The following is a 15222-nucleotide window of genomic DNA, read 5'->3' on the forward strand; positions in this document are numbered from 1 at the left end:
AGTTCTCTCCACTCTTCGTTTGGAGCTGAGCGCCCGCTGGGTGGCAGGGCTGGGCGACAGCAGGATGCAGGAGGGAAGGCAGAGGAGTGGGCCTGACAGCCTCCTCTCGGTCCCAGCCCACAGAGCTCAGCTGTTCTCAGCCCCAGATGGGCCTGGAGGGGGGTGGGGGGTGGGGGGTGGGGGTGGGGGAGGGCACACCTGCGTGCACCCTGGGCACTATGAGAAGTTGGGCACGTTACTTCATCTCTTTACGCCTTTATTTTTGCTACTTTACATTGGGGGTGATAATAGATCGTTGTAAAAATTAAGCAAATTCCATTTCAAAGGAACTAGTGTACTGCTGGCGTATAGCACGTACCCAGTCAACATTCTCTTTCCAATTTGTTTTCTGCTTCTTAACTTTAAGCCGGGAGATTCTTCTTCAAATGGCTCTAGGGAGTCAGGATGAGACTCAAAGTGGAGCCAGCCAGGGTCCCTCTATTTGGTGACACATTCCACTTGGCCTAGGATCTGAGACAGGTATGAAGTTATATCTGATCCTGGGAACACATTCCTTACCAGCTTCGGAGAAAGGGCTACCAAGATGAAACAAATGACAATAACCCCAAACGGACTCACTGGTGATTAAATAAGGCACACCAAGTCCTGGAAGAAAGAGAATCCAGAGATACACAGTAGCAAGACAAACACTCAACACTTCCACACCTTTCACTAATCCCCCACGTAAACCCGAAATGCACAAATACTAGATGCGGGGAGCTGTGGTGAGTTTGCAGCGAGAGCCAGTCCTGGGTTGGTATGTGGGCTCTCTTAGAGCGGAGGGAAGCGACACCATTGCCGGGGAGTTCTGTGGCCGGACACACACAGAGTGGCCAATAACAACACCTGGGGAGTTTTCCAGCTCATCACAGTAAAGTCACCTTTTGAACGCTGGGTGCCTTTCCTTCCCACATGACCCCAAGCTTACGTCTAAGGACTGTGTGCGTTATCAAAAGGACCAAATTTTCTCACTTACTGGACAGCAGGAGCCAAGCGCGCCTTTTCCTGAAATCCCCTTACTGCCCTACTGGTTGAAAATCTCCTCTAAGCGGATCAGTTACTATTTCCCTTACAGAACAGATGGGAAACCTGGGTACAGGTGTTAGGAAGAGTGCAACATCCCGCTCAAGCTGGTCAGAATCTACCTCCAAAGAGACAATTTTTTAAAAAAATATATTTTTATTGATTTCAGAGAGGGAGGGAGAGGGAGAGATAGAAACATTAATGAGAGAGAATCACTGATTGGCCACCTCGCGCACACCGGGAATCAAACCGTGACCTTCCGGCTCGTAGGTCGATGCTCAACCAGCAGCCCCGCGTCTGGAAGCCAGGACCCAAGGGATCTGTCTTAGCCATGAATGGATTTCCCTGATCTTAAGGCACGAAGGCTACCAAAACAAGGCTCCAACCAGTGCCCTTTTGCTCATCCAAGTGAGGGAGAGGACGGGGTCTTAATTTTCGTGAGCAGCACTCAGTAGGACCTCAGGGGTTTGGCATAGATTGGCTCCAGGATGTGATGAGTTAGAACCAAGAAGAGAGCTCCCAGGAAGACAGCAGTGAGGCAAGCCAGCAGGACGTAGCGACCAATGAAGAAGGCATCCACGATCTGGAGAAAGAAACATCACAAAGGAAGTTACTGTCACGTCAGCACCCAGCTGTGCTCGTCTGAAATCGTTGGTGAATGGGCCCAGAGTCTGTTCGTATTTGTGACTTCCAGTAACATCCTGCCCTGGGTCTCCTCTGTAATTGGTCAAGAAAGAACATTTTCTTAACGCCCTGAGCCGGAAGTGCAAGATAAAGAATGAATGAAGTACACGAAACAAATGGCTCCATTTGGGAGATCTGTAAACACGGTGAAGACCCCGGACAAGTTCTTTATGTTCTAGAATCATATGTTATGGTATCCGAAAGCATTTGTGAGAAGTTTGCTTGGTCTTAGAAAGGCTCATTTTTGTTAACTTTTTATTAGAGAGAATTTTAAACACGCATAAAAATGTGACAGCATAATAAATCCCATGTACCCCAAATCCTAACCCCAAAAATAACCCATTGCCAATTGTGGAGGGTTCATTTTCAAAGTGAAAAGGTGGCTCTTTAAAACTTTCATCTGAAGAGTTCTGAACCCTAACATTCATACCCAGCATTCCCAGGGTTAGGGAGAATGGCCATTTACCTGAGATACTAAAGCACTAAGAGGACAGGAAGATCATGGGCCCCAATCATACAGTTGGCTGCTTGGCAACCAGTCAGACTTGAGGCCCCAAAGCTGTTAGTCTTCGCTGACAAAAACCTATAATTAGTGTTGGCGCTACCCACTGGTCTCCTGTCCGCTGCCAGCGCTCTACTCTCTCCAGATCCAAATGGTGGTGCTTAAGTTTGGGCAGGAAAAAAGAAATTTCATCTACAGACCTAATGGAACAGCTACACAAACCAGAGACTGGGTGACTTCACAGATTCCAGAAGCTTTGAGAAGCCAGTGCCTCATAGAGAATCCCAAATATTTAAAAGGTGACTGGGGTACACAGAACAACACTGCAAGAATGTCCACAGCTTAATTTTCAGAAATTGGGGATGTGTTAGAGATTACATGGCAAAGCAGAATTAAGGTTGTAAGTGGAACTAAGCCTGCTAATTAGCTCACCTTAAAATAGACAGGTTAGCCTGGCTGACAGGCGGGCCCAGTGTAATCACAGGGTCCTCAAAAGTACAGGAGGGAGGCCAAGTCGGAGAGGTGTTACCTTCCTGACTCTGAAGAGGGAGCGAAAGACCCCCGGCCAAGGGTGACCGCCCGAAGCCGGAAAGGGCCAAAAGAACAGTCTTTCCGAGAACCTCCAGAGAGGGATTCAGCCCTTCCAACCCCAGTGAGACCGATTTTGAACTTCTGGCTTACTTTTAAGATAACACATTTGTGTTGAAAGCCACTGAGTTTGTGGTCATTTGTTACAGCAGCCGCCGGACAGTGACAGTACAGGGGCCACCCACCAAGCACCTGTCAAGTCCAAATACTGCTGCCATCGCTGAGACCCAAAGACACCACGAAGCAAGGGCTGCTCCGGAGACACCCCCACAGCCAACGCAGAACAAAGGTCAGTCTGATCAAACAGCTTTAACACAATTTTGACCTTGGCTCCAGTATGAACAAGTCTCCCGCGGGCTACATGTTTGCTCGTTCGACACGTTTCACTTTTTAATTAGCCAATTAGCAGGCCTTGGGTGGAGAAGGCCCAGGCCATGTATTATTGATAGGTATTGAGCCAGGCTGCTGCCGGACCGGTTCTCAGAGCCCGAAAATGAGAACTCCAGTCCGCTGGCCAGGCTGACGAACATCTTCTGCTCAAACCCCGCGCTCCTCTCCCGGGTCTGCAGGTCACATGACAGGACAAGAGGGACTGACTGTGAACAGTGTTTGCTCTGTGCCCTTCTCCCAACATCGGTATCTGCAGCCGCCCAGAAATCAGCAGCCTTCGTCGCGCTCCCCCTGTAAGTCAGGGGAGCCGAGGTGGGAGCGACCCCAGCTCACACACGGTACTCACACCAGCAGAGTGGTTTGAAACGCTGACCAAAGAACCTAGCACGGATGGAAAGAATTCCTTAAATTGTGTGGTATTATTTCCTGGGAGTTTTCAGAACAATTCTCCCCGCTTTTGCCATGATTAGCCCCAGGAAGAGTTGGAAATATGTGCCGATTTTGGTTCAGAATGCTATAATTTTGTGTCCTGTTGTAAAGTGTCGAAATAGTTACTTATGAAGTCTCTGTGATGGCCCCTCATAGTCTTGAGTCCCCAACAATGAAAGTTTTGAAGACAGAGCTAGGCTTCAATCGTTGCTCTCACTCCTTCTATTTATGTCTGACCTTGGGCCTCTTACAGCCTCAGTGTCCTTATCTATAAAATGGGGATAACAACAGTACCTAGTTCCTGCTACTTTGGGTCATCCAGAGGTTTAAATGAGATCATGCAAACAATGTGCTTATTACAGGACCTTGCACACAGTAATCCCTTAAAAAATGTTAGCTATTATCACCATCCTGCTTAAGAAGTTACAGTGGAGGTTGAAAGAAGCTGACAGAAGGAATAATGGGACATAAGAAGTCAATACCATTAAGATGGCAGGGGTCTGAGAGCAGCTGTGCAGGAAGAAGCCAGGGCCCCAACCAGGAATGAACCAGAAGGAGGAGAGTGTCCAGGGATGGGCTATGAGAAAGATGTGAAATCCACTCTGAGAGGTGGTGCGGGCAGGTGCGCTTCCAGGAATGAGGACCAAAGGAACGCCCGGAAGGCTGAGCGGTGAGCTCATCTATTGGAACGGCTTCCTCACTACTCTTCTCTATGAAAGGTGTATTCTTCACATCAGAAATGGAAAAATTCAAACACAAGGAGGCAGAAAAGCGTGCCGCTCGGCACCTTGAGGGCATGGCAGAAGGGTAGGCCCAGGATCCGAGTTTCTGAGCCCAGGCCTCCTGGAAGGGACACTGTGATGCCAGGAGCAGGTCTATTCCTATTCTTACTTCACTTTTCCTCTCCCTGCCCCACAGGAGGAGGTGGGTTCCAGACAGTGCTCATTCATCTTGATGGGGACTCTGAACACGATTCTATTCCTGGGTGAAGGGGCGGGGAAGCTAAACCTCCCCCGAGCTTTCCTCATCCTCGCTTGGACTTTACAAATCTCCTAACACAGCTCAGCCCACCGGACATCAGGGAACGCCACAGGGCAGGAGTGAGGCCTAGGCCAAGAGGAGCAAGAGTTGCAACTTGGGAGGCAAAAATAAAAGCGACCGTCTTACCTTCATCTCGACCTCTGGGGCTGGGGTCTCACTGGCGCGGGGGAAGAGCAACAGGATGGCCGTGATGAGCAGAGCGCCGAGGAATACCAAAACCACGGAGAACCTGGGGTCAAAGGGCAAGCGTTACAGCACCGCTTACGGTTTCCTCTCTGTCAGTCGGGCCCGATGGGCTCTTCCCTGGGGCCAGTCTTGTATGTTTCAGCCCATTATCAAAGCCCGGGGACCGGCTGTCCATGCTGCCTGTAAATTTAGAAATGGTTTCATCCCAAAGCCCTTCTTCCTTGGCAGTACCAGTTGGACGCATTCCTGTCCATCCCGTCATTCCAAGTTTCCAAGGATGGGAATTGCGAGTTTTCCTTTTTGCCTCTGCAGGGTCATAATCACAAAAAACCAAAGTGGCCCCTCCCTCACCCCTACGTCCGTCCGTGTTTGTTTTGAGAGCAGAATATCTGAGTAAAGTATGTGACTCGCTGCTTTACCCCCGGCAGTGGCCAGGGAGCACAAAGCTACCGTGTTGTTGTGTCAGCTCCTGGCCTCTATCCTGAGGCTGGTGCCTGATGGAGAGCCGGTCGTTATCAGGGTCCCGGGGCCCAGGCCTAGAGCTTAGGGACTGGACCAAGCATCGGCCACAGGCTGAACAATGAAGAAACTCACACATGCACAACCCCAACCCTTGGTGCTTATGACACCAGGTGAAAATGTGCCAAGAGTTACAGAGAGGATCTTCTGAATTCTAAATGTGTTATGAGCACCAGCGATTTTGCTCCTCATTGTTTTACCGTGGATTCCCGGGGGGAGAGGGCGCCTTACCTGGTTGCACCGGAGGCTCTGGACAACACCGCACACAGCAGCAGCGCCAGCACCCAGACCAGAGCTAAGACGAACACGCCGGTGCCCACGCCGAGCACAGTGCCGGCCACCTGTGGGGAGAGGAAGCCTGAGCCCTGCGCTCACCCTGGCCCTGGGCCAGGGCGGGACCAGGTGTCCTCTCAGCCCGCAGCCTGCCCATCTTCTGCGCACTCTTGGGGTACATGAAAGCTCTCAGCCAAACACAGAAAGTCCAAACTCACAATATAAAAAGATGTCGATATGCATATGTACATATGTGTAAGTAGGAATAAGTCCAACAAAAGATGTACAAGATTTTTATAACAAAACTTATAAAATGTTATTCAAAGATTTTTTTTTTCAAAGACCTGAATAGAAAAATAAAACAGACCCGAAGAGAGACATAACCCATGTTCCTATTTGGGATGGTTCAACTTGAATCGATCTTAATTTTCCTTAATCTATCAATTCAATGCCATTCTCACACACAGAAAAAAAAATCTCAAAATAATACTTTTTTTGTGTGGAACTCGAAAACCGATCCTAAATTCATATGGAAGAGCAAAAGACCAAGAATAGCAAAAACAATTTTAAGAACTAGGATGGAAACTTGCCTTTCTTGTTACCAACTGCCACAAGACACATTATAAAACCAAGGTAATTAAAACAGTGTGATGGTGGCATAAAGACACATGGACCAGCAGAACAAGATAAAGAACCCAGGCCAGATCCAGGCATTTATGAGAGAGCTTTGTTCAGGACAGAGTTGGCTTTAGGATTCAGTGGATTTCATAGGTGGTGCTGGGACAGATGATTATCCAATCAGAAAATAATAAAATTAGATCTCTACTTTAAATCATGCACAGAAACCAATTTTAAATGGAAAGCAATTCATTATAAAACAGCATATGTTTAAATATACAAATGTTCGGGCTGACTACCCTAGAATACGTAATGAAGTACAGCAGTCAGATGCTTGCACCTAAACTTAGAATCACCATGAGCGGAAAAGTACAGAATGCAGGCTGATGCAGGTGCGTTGGATGGCAGCTCAAATACCACGAGCTGCGCTGCCTTCGGTTATGTGAATTTTCTAGAGTGATGAACAACTCCTGTTAAAGTTCCAAACCACAAATAAGTATAATTTCCCCTTGATTTACATTAGAGTTGCATTCCTGGAAATTTTAACTATGTTCCGCTCTGCCAAAAAATACATTATGTTTGTCCAAAAAATAAAGTTAGATTTAGGCTCCGATGATACATGAGTATCCTGTGGGACACTCCGGAGTTGTACAGGATGCAGGACAGTTCTTCACAGCGAGGGCTGTCTGTGCATCACAGAATATCGAACAGTTCGGGCCCTGCTCTGTCAACCCCCAAAGTCACCATAATCCTCAAATAGGCCCCCATACATTCCAAAATGACCAAGGAGACGTACCACCCCTTTGGAGAACCACTGTTCTGGAAAAACTCATGCACAAAGAGACATGGGCAAGGATGTTAGTTTATCACACCAAAAACATCTGGAAAAACCTAAATGTCCATCAGTAAGAGAATGGATGCAATATTACATTCTCACACTGAACACGAAATGAATAAACTTGATCTATCGGTATTGATAGAAATATAGCTCAGAAATAATGTTGAGTGACAAAAGCTGCAAAATGAAGCCCACAGTATAATAACACTTGTATTTTTAAAATGTACAAAAAACCTAATAGCAATATATATTGTTTATGATATACTATATACTATAGAAGTATAAAAATATGGGCACGGATAATGCATAACAATTTCAGAAGGAGTGTTTGCCTCTGGGAAGGGAGGGAGGAAGGGGAATGGGGCCAGGAAATAGATCAAAAGGGATCTGAACTAAATCTGTGATGTTTTATTTCTTTAAAATATACAACTTAAGTCGATGTGCCAAAATGTCAATGTTTATTTATCTAGCTGGTAGGGCATAGGTATTTGTTATACTACCCAGTGTAATACTATTTTTGATAATTTTCAACCATTTTTTAATTTTTAAAGCGGTAACTGGAGGCAGGGTGCATATGAATTGAGATCAGAGAACAGAGATTGGTGACCAGTTGGGATACTATTGCAGTTCTCCAGTTGAGAGATGTGGAGGGCCAGAACTCTTTCTTAGCTGTGGAGATGGAAAGGAGTCTAGGTCTAGGACAAAGGCATCAGAAATGGGGCAAGGGTTTTTTTTTTTTTGCTCAGCAAAAGAAAACATCAACAAAATGAAAAGACAACCCACTGAGTGGGAAAAAATATTTGCCAATGACACATCTGATAAGGGGTTGATATCCAAAATTTATAAAGAACTCATGCAATTCAACACCAAAAAACAAACAAATAATCCAATTAAAAATGGGCAAAGGACCTGAATAGATAATTCTCCAGAGATGATATACAGGTGACCTGCAGACATATGAAAAGATGCTCAATATCACTAATCATCAGAGAAATGCAAATTAAAACCACAATGAGATATTGCCTCACACCTGTAAGAATGGCTATCATCACTAAAACAACGGACACCAAGTGTTAGCAAAGATGTGGAGAAAAGGGAACCCTGGTACACTGTTGGTGGGAATGAGGATTGGTGCAGACACTATGGAAAACAGTATGAGCCCTAGCCAGTCTGGCTCAGTGGATAGAGCATTGGCCTGCAGAGCAAAGGGTCCCGGGTTTGAATCCGGTCAAGGTCACGTACCTCGGTTGCAGGTTCCTCCCCAGCCCGGAACCTGGTCAGGGCTCGTGCAAGAGGCAACCAATCGATGTGTTTTTCTCATTTGGATGTTTCTCTCTGTCTTTTCCTCTCTCTTTCACTCTCTCTAAAAATCAGTGCAAAAAAATATCACTTGTGAGGAATAAAAAAAAAAAAAGGAAAGAAAACAGTACGGAGATTTCTCAAAAAAGTAAAAATGGAACTGCCTTATGACCCAACGATTCCACTTCTGGGTATATATTGGAAGAAACCTGAAACACTGATTCGAAAATACATGCAGCCCTATGATCATTGCAGCATTATTTACTATAGGTAAGCTATGGAAACAGCCCAAGTGCCCATCAGTAGATGAGTGGATAAAAAAGTGGTGGTACGTATGTACAATGGAACACTACTCAGCTATAAAAAGGAAGGAAATCTTAACCTTTTGCAACAATATGGATGAACCTGGAGAGTATTATGCTAAGTGAATAAGTCAGTTAGAGAAAGACAAATACCATATGACTTCATTTATATGTGGAATCTAAGGAACAAAACAAACAAACACAAAATAGAAACAGACTCACCGATACAAAGAACAGACTGATGGTTGCCAGAGGGGAGAGGAATTGGGTTACTGGCTGAAAAACGTGAAGGGATTGCGAAGTACAGATTGGTACTTACAAAGCATAGGGAATATAGTCCATAATATTGTAATAACTATGTCTGGTGACAACTGGGTACTGGAAGTATCAGGGGGAACAATTTGTAAAGTACCGTATATAACTGCCTAACACTATGCTGCACACCGGAAATTAACACAATAATGTTGAATGTAAATTCTAGAAACATCGATGAGAGAGAAACATCGATCAGCTGCCTCCTGCACATCTCCTACTGGGGATGTGCCTGCAACCCAGGTACATGCCCTTGACCGGAATCGAACCCAGGACCTTTCAGTCCGCAGGCCGACGCCCTAGCCACTGAGCCAAACCGGTTTCGAAATGTAAATTCTAATTGAAAAAAAGTTTTTAATTAAGAAAAAATAGATGATGCACCTTTCCTGCTTGGTTGACTGAGCTCTTGGTACTATCCTTAACAAGATACTAGTTAAGTTTAATTTGCTGCTGTTTTGGATATTACACACAAAAACCTGTAAGCCTCGGACCAACTCGAATACAGGGCAAATGGTAATGGAAGCCGATCGTTAGAAATACTGCCCATCAGTCTGCACAAAATCTTAGAAGTTCATGAGATACTGGGTTCAGTATATGGTCTGGCTTTAAAGGAATGAGATAAATATCCCAAACTCTTACAAGAATGAAGCTCAACACTTTATAACCAAGCCCTACATTTCCTCACTGAGCGTGAAAAGGAAGGGCTGGATGGAGCAGAGTGCTATTGCGGGGAAGGAGTGAGCATGCAGTCACTTTACCTCGGCAATTCAGTGTGTTCTAATGTGAATAATATATTATTTCCTACACTAGAATAGATACATTATTGAGTAAACGGTGATTTAAAATAGTAAAAACAACAGTGTTTTCACTTATGTCCGGGGCTTTTTCAAACCTTCTTCGAGGACTGATGGCCTAGCCAACCTGGGTTCCAGGGGAAGTCCATTTACTGAATGTCTGTGGCATTTAAAACAGGTAGATGGGCGATGGAATAAAATAGCCGGTCTAGCTGTGGCCCGTGTGGCTCAATAGGTTGGAGCGTCCTGCCACTCGCGGCCAGGTCAGCGCCCCGCCTCCCGCCCCGCCTCTCCCAGCCTCCTCTGGCCCAGCCTCCTCGGCCCAGCTCCCTAGGCTCCAGCCTCCGCCGTTCTCACCTCCGCCATCCTCTCCGCTGCAGGCGGCCCCACGCCTCACCTCCTCCCTCCCCGGCTTCCCACACCTGGCCGCCCCACTGGTTTCAGCGTTTCTGCTCCTAACGAATCACAAAAGGGCTTTCATCCAGGCTCAGCCAGATTCGCTAATCAGCGCCCCTCTTTCAACGCCCAGCTTCCCCTCATTTGCCTACGCTCGCCGTGGCTCCAGGCAGCGTGGTGGGCGGGCACGTCGCACCCCGTTACTCCCTCCGATTGGTTGGAGACAGGCCGTTCTTGGGACCCGCCTTAAGCTCGATTGGGTAGAAGAAGCAATCCAGGCTCCGCGCACGCCCCACCACGCATTGTCTGTCAATCACACCATCCCCTAGGTAACCTGCGGGCTCATTGGCCAGTCGCGCCTGAGGGCGGGTTGTAAGTCGGGGAAGAACTTCTTTCCCGCCACCGCTCGCTGTTACTAGGGGAGACTTCACAGGCTTGCTGTGGTGCGCAGGGTCCCGGCAACCCTTTCCTTCAGGTCCAAGTGCGGAGATAGGTACAGCCGTCTGGACATTAGTGCCTGTTTCGGGGTCTGAGGGGCACCTCAGTTCCTGAGCCAGTGGCGCGCCGGTGGGCAAAGCAGACGTGGCCTCAACAGGGGGGACAGGCCCAGTTATTGAGGGTCCTTCCTGCTCCCGGAGAGAGCCGAGTACGGCGCGGTCGCTGTGATAGCACCATGGTTTCACGTAGTCTCCCCTCGCCTTATTTTATGCGGCGGTATTCTCCCGTTATTCGTATGATGTAGACTGTGGCGAGGCTCACTCTCCTCCCGGGACAGCACTGGGAGGGGAGGCCAGGCCAGTGGAGTGAATCTGCCGTGGCCACACCTCCAGGCCTCCGTCCCCGGAGCTGGCGCACGCTTCCAGCCAGCGGCTCTGAGTCCAGCTGCGAACTGCATTGAATGAAACTTGCCATGATGTTGTCGCGAGGCTGTAACCTGTTAGACCCAAAGATCCATCAACCAGGCTAGCTAACCGAAGGAAGTAGGACAGAGGATGCACGCTCCATTGCCGAGCCCGGCAGGGAAAACAGAAAGCAAAACAAGACCACAGGCGAGAGCTCTAGGATTCGAACCCTCGACCGCACACACCGTTCTGAACTATCATGAAGCAAAGGATCCAATCCTGGGACACCACATCTTTTGATTTAGGGCATCCAATGCTGAATCACAGCTTTATGAGTGAGATTGAAGACGATGGTTGAACGCCACTGAATGTACGTCTCAAATTTATTCTACTTTAAAAAAAAAATCATTGAAAGTATTATGTATGTCCCCCCCCACACCAATATTGACCTCTTCTTGCCTGCCCCCCCTCCCCCCACTCCAGGCCTTCACAATAGTCTGTGCCCATCAATATTGATTGATCTCTTTCCACCCACCCACCCACCCACCCTCCCCTGCCTTCCCTCTGAGTATTCTACTTGCAAAGTTTCATTTGCAGTCATATGCACAACCACTGATTTCTGACGTGTTTAACAACTTGACCTTCCGTGGACCAATGAGGAGCTCTGTGGTTAAGAAAGCCGTTATTTTGATTAATTCATTTGCTTGGAATTGAGTGTTCACCGTAGCTAAGCACTGGTAGGAACTGTGAGGATTACAAAAGAAATACCATGTGACTCCTGCCTTAATAGATCATGGTTTGCTAATGAAGCAACTGGAAGATGCTTTAAAGCAAGATATAACAATGGGCCAGACTTATAGTTAATGGCTCCAAATAATAATAAGGCTTCATATTTACAGAGCATTTAGTAGTTTTCAGAGCACTTCTTCACTTGTGTTATTTGGGTGAAATATTGTTTTGGTCAGAGTTAATGTGGCTCTTCATGGTATAGGTGGAACTAATGCTGTGCCCTGGCATTTGGGTAGGAATGGGAAAGGTGGAACAGAGATGAAGGGAATCCAGGGAGAGAAAGTAGTTTGAGCAAGAGGCTGAGACAAGAATGAGCACTGAGTATTTGGGGAAAAAAAATGTGGAAACTGGTCCAAGCCAGAGTGGAGACAGATAATAGAAAATAACATTGTGTGGACCAACCGGTCAGGACCAGTTCTGAGCCCTTAATGTTTTTGGGGAAAGTGTTCAACATTAGAGTGTGGGATAGTTAATATTCTCTCTCTCTCGATGATGAGTTAGAAACATCGATGAGAGAGAAACATCGATCAGCTGCCTCCTGCACATCTCCTACTGGGGATATGCCCGCAACCCAGGTACATGCCCTTGACCGGAATCGAACCTGGGACCCTTCAGTCCGCAGGCCGACGCTCTATCCACTGAGCCAAACCGGTTTCGGCAAGGCTTCTTTCATATATGGTGTGTCTTCCTTGGGGTGAGATAGGTCTGGAAGCAAAGAGAGTCATCAAACATTGTCCTGATTTTGACCTGATGCCTCATCCAGATGAATACACTGCATGGCAACCAGTTGATGGATACTTGGACTTTCATGATTTCAGCCAATATGAGTTGTCTTCTATTTTCCCATTTTTCACGTTTCTCAAAAGGTGTGTGGCCATCATGAAAAACTTTCTTACTTTTATTCACCTTCTCTCGTTTACCAAATCTGTCTCCTTCAACAAAGGAATTCAGAGGTGGCTGATTTTCTGTTCCGGTTTAAGGTTCTTAAGGGAAGTGAGGATGGTTAGAAAGGCATAGGATGCAGATTTCACTCTGGAGTCCAGGGATGGGCCATGTGTGTGGAGAGGGGAGAGGGAGTGTCCACAAACCCACTGGTGAGTTTAGTGTACATACCCATATGTGGGTTTTTCTGGGGAGGGTATCCATAGCTTTCCTAAGATATTTAAGAGGCCATGACCTCAAGAAGATTTGGAACGATAGATATATAAAAGATGTGTTTGGGGGAGACTGCTGCTCAGAGGTGTGGTGTGGGAGACTGATCTGGGTTCTACGGTAAGACCTCAGCTGACATGCGGGTAGAGCTCTTCGCCCACTCACATCAGCCCACCTAAGTTGGTTTTTTTTTTTTTTTTACCTTCTCTGCCACTCATAAAGGTGATAAAAATTCATCAGATTCACAAAGCGGTTGAAGTCAGATGGTGATGAAATCCCAGCATAATTGTCACCAGAGAACGTTCTGATTAATAGAAACTGCAGAGGAACTAATTTTATGAAAATAGCAAACGGGATTGTTTTAGCTGAAGCAAGCTGGGAGAGCGGGTGCTGAGGCAAACAGCTCCATTGTGCGGTGCTGACAGCTCCAATCTGGCCGTTTATTTATTAAATGTCTTTCCGCTGTAAATTATTAAGCCTGGATTCTGGGAGACGAGGGAGCAGACAGAATAAGACAATAGAATGGAAAGCAAACCTGGACAGCTCCCTTCAGCATTATTGCAGCATTGTGTCTTGTGAAAGCCGCTGCCTCCCTGGTTTAGAGAAGGAGGATGAATTCTCTCTTTGGTGGGGCTCAGAAATGGACAAGACAAGTAACATGCTTTGATTTCTAAATTATTTGCCAGTTCTTACAAATCAAAGTGTCCTTCAGGGAAAATGTAACCAGTTGGCTCAACAAGTAGGAGTCAGGTATTTTGTCTATTCTCTGAAAAGGCTGTTTTGCCCAAACAAGGAAGAACTTGGTCTACCTTAACATTAGCAAGTACCAAATGAAATGTTTTAGGGTGCTCAGTCACCAGAAAATTGGGTTCATTTGGCCTGTTTGATAGCTAGAAAGGTCTTTCATGCTGGGAAGGAGTTCTAAGATCTGTTTTTTAAACTGAAGAATAGAAAAGGCCTGGCGGACAGCCGGGTGGAATTCTGATCATGCTCATCGTCATTTGAAAACGCTGGAGTCCTGGTAAATGGGGAGGGGAGGGAATAGTTGGTTTGTGTGAATCTTAGGCTCAACGTTTAACCCTCTTTCTGAGCAGCATAACAGGACAGGGGGCTTCACTTTTTGCCAAGCACCACCTCCTTATTTGCTCGGGGCCGGTAGTCGTGTACCATTTATGGAAGCTTGAGAATAGGTCATGCATTCATCATTTGTTTATCCGTTTGACAAATATTTGTACTGAGTATTCCTGTGTGCCTGGAAAGTGAGGATAAAGAATGAACAAAACAGCCCTGCTCTCATGGAACTTACATTCCAGTGGAAGGAGCCAGAAAGTCAACAAATAAATGACCTGCTGGTAAAAAAATCTGCTGCTTTCAAGTGCTATGAAGAAGAAACATGGGGTTCTGGATAACGATGGGTGAAGTGGCATGCAGGGTGAGGTATTATTTCATACAACTGAGGAAGGAGGCTCTCTCTGAATAGGCGACATCTTAGCAGTGACCTGAAGTGAGAGAGTGAAGAGCCGAGGGCCAAGTGAGCATGAAGGCCCTGAGAGGGATGTAGGTGAATTCCAAGAGCCGCAAGGAGGCCAGTGCAGCTGGAGTGGGGAGGGAGCCTGCAGGAGCCGTGTAGGGCTGTAGCTTTCTTCTGAGTGACATGGAAGCCACTTGAGGAGTTTTGCACAGAGGAGTGACATTATCTGACTTGCCTGCCAAAAAGCAAAACCAGAAGGAGCATGCCAGATACCAGTGAATGCGGTCTCAGGTCAGAATGGGGCTCGATTCTTGATTCTCGTAACACTAACTAGCTTAGGTGATTGCTTCCCAGTATGTGAAGCGGAAGGCTCATTTCTCTGCATCTGTGAGGTGGGTGAGGGTTCTCTGTTCTTTGTAAACAGCGTCTTCCCCTGGAGGGTGCCACGGGTGGTGACACAGTGGGCTTTAGATCCCTTTGTTCGCCCACAGTTGGAAGGAGGATATGAGGCATCAAACAGCAGAGAATCTGTTAGCACTGGCCCTGCCCAGCGCTGGGTTTGCGGCTGGCCAATACGAAGCTCTTGCAGGAGAAGGGTTCTTCGAGTTCCGATTTCCTCTCCTCTGCGGAGCAGGAGAGGACTGCAGCCCTAGAGGCAGGCACCAGGCAGCTGCTGGGAGGATATATATGGCAAACTCAGCTGGAGCCTTTGCAGGAACATTTGGTAGATGGGGG

The 15222-nt window shown here is 47.0% G+C and overlaps 1 protein-coding gene across 1 annotated transcript; it reads right to left on the reverse strand.

The window, feature by feature from the left end:
* Nucleotides 1-1198: 1198 nt before the first annotated feature.
* TMEM218 (transmembrane protein 218) lies at nt 1199-10258 on the reverse strand. The gene is made up of 4 exons (XM_081114087.1): nt 10195-10258; nt 5633-5742; nt 4823-4925; nt 1199-1645 (listed from the first exon to the last, which is right to left on the reverse strand). Exons 1-4 carry the CDS (start codon nt 10201-10203, stop codon nt 1511-1513), a joined length of 357 nt encoding a protein of 118 aa, XP_080970213.1. The 5' UTR covers nt 10204-10258; the 3' UTR covers nt 1199-1510.
* Between the last annotated feature and the right edge of the window lie 4964 nt (nt 10259-15222).

Source organism: Myotis nattereri, assembly GCF_964212035.1.
Source record: "Myotis nattereri genome assembly, chromosome: 19".
Taxonomy (NCBI): Eukaryota; Metazoa; Chordata; class Mammalia; order Chiroptera; family Vespertilionidae; genus Myotis; species Myotis nattereri.

Coding starts and splice junctions, on each gene's coding strand:
- TMEM218 (XM_081114087.1), bottom strand. Junction 4,926..5,632: donor AGAGCCTCCGGTGCAACCAG/GTAAGGCGCCCT, acceptor CTTTGACCCCAG/GTTCTCCGTGGTTTTGGTAT. Junction 1,646..4,822: donor CCCCAGAGGTCGAGATGAAG/GTAAGACGGTCG, acceptor TTCTTTCTCCAG/ATCGTGGATGCCTTCTTCAT.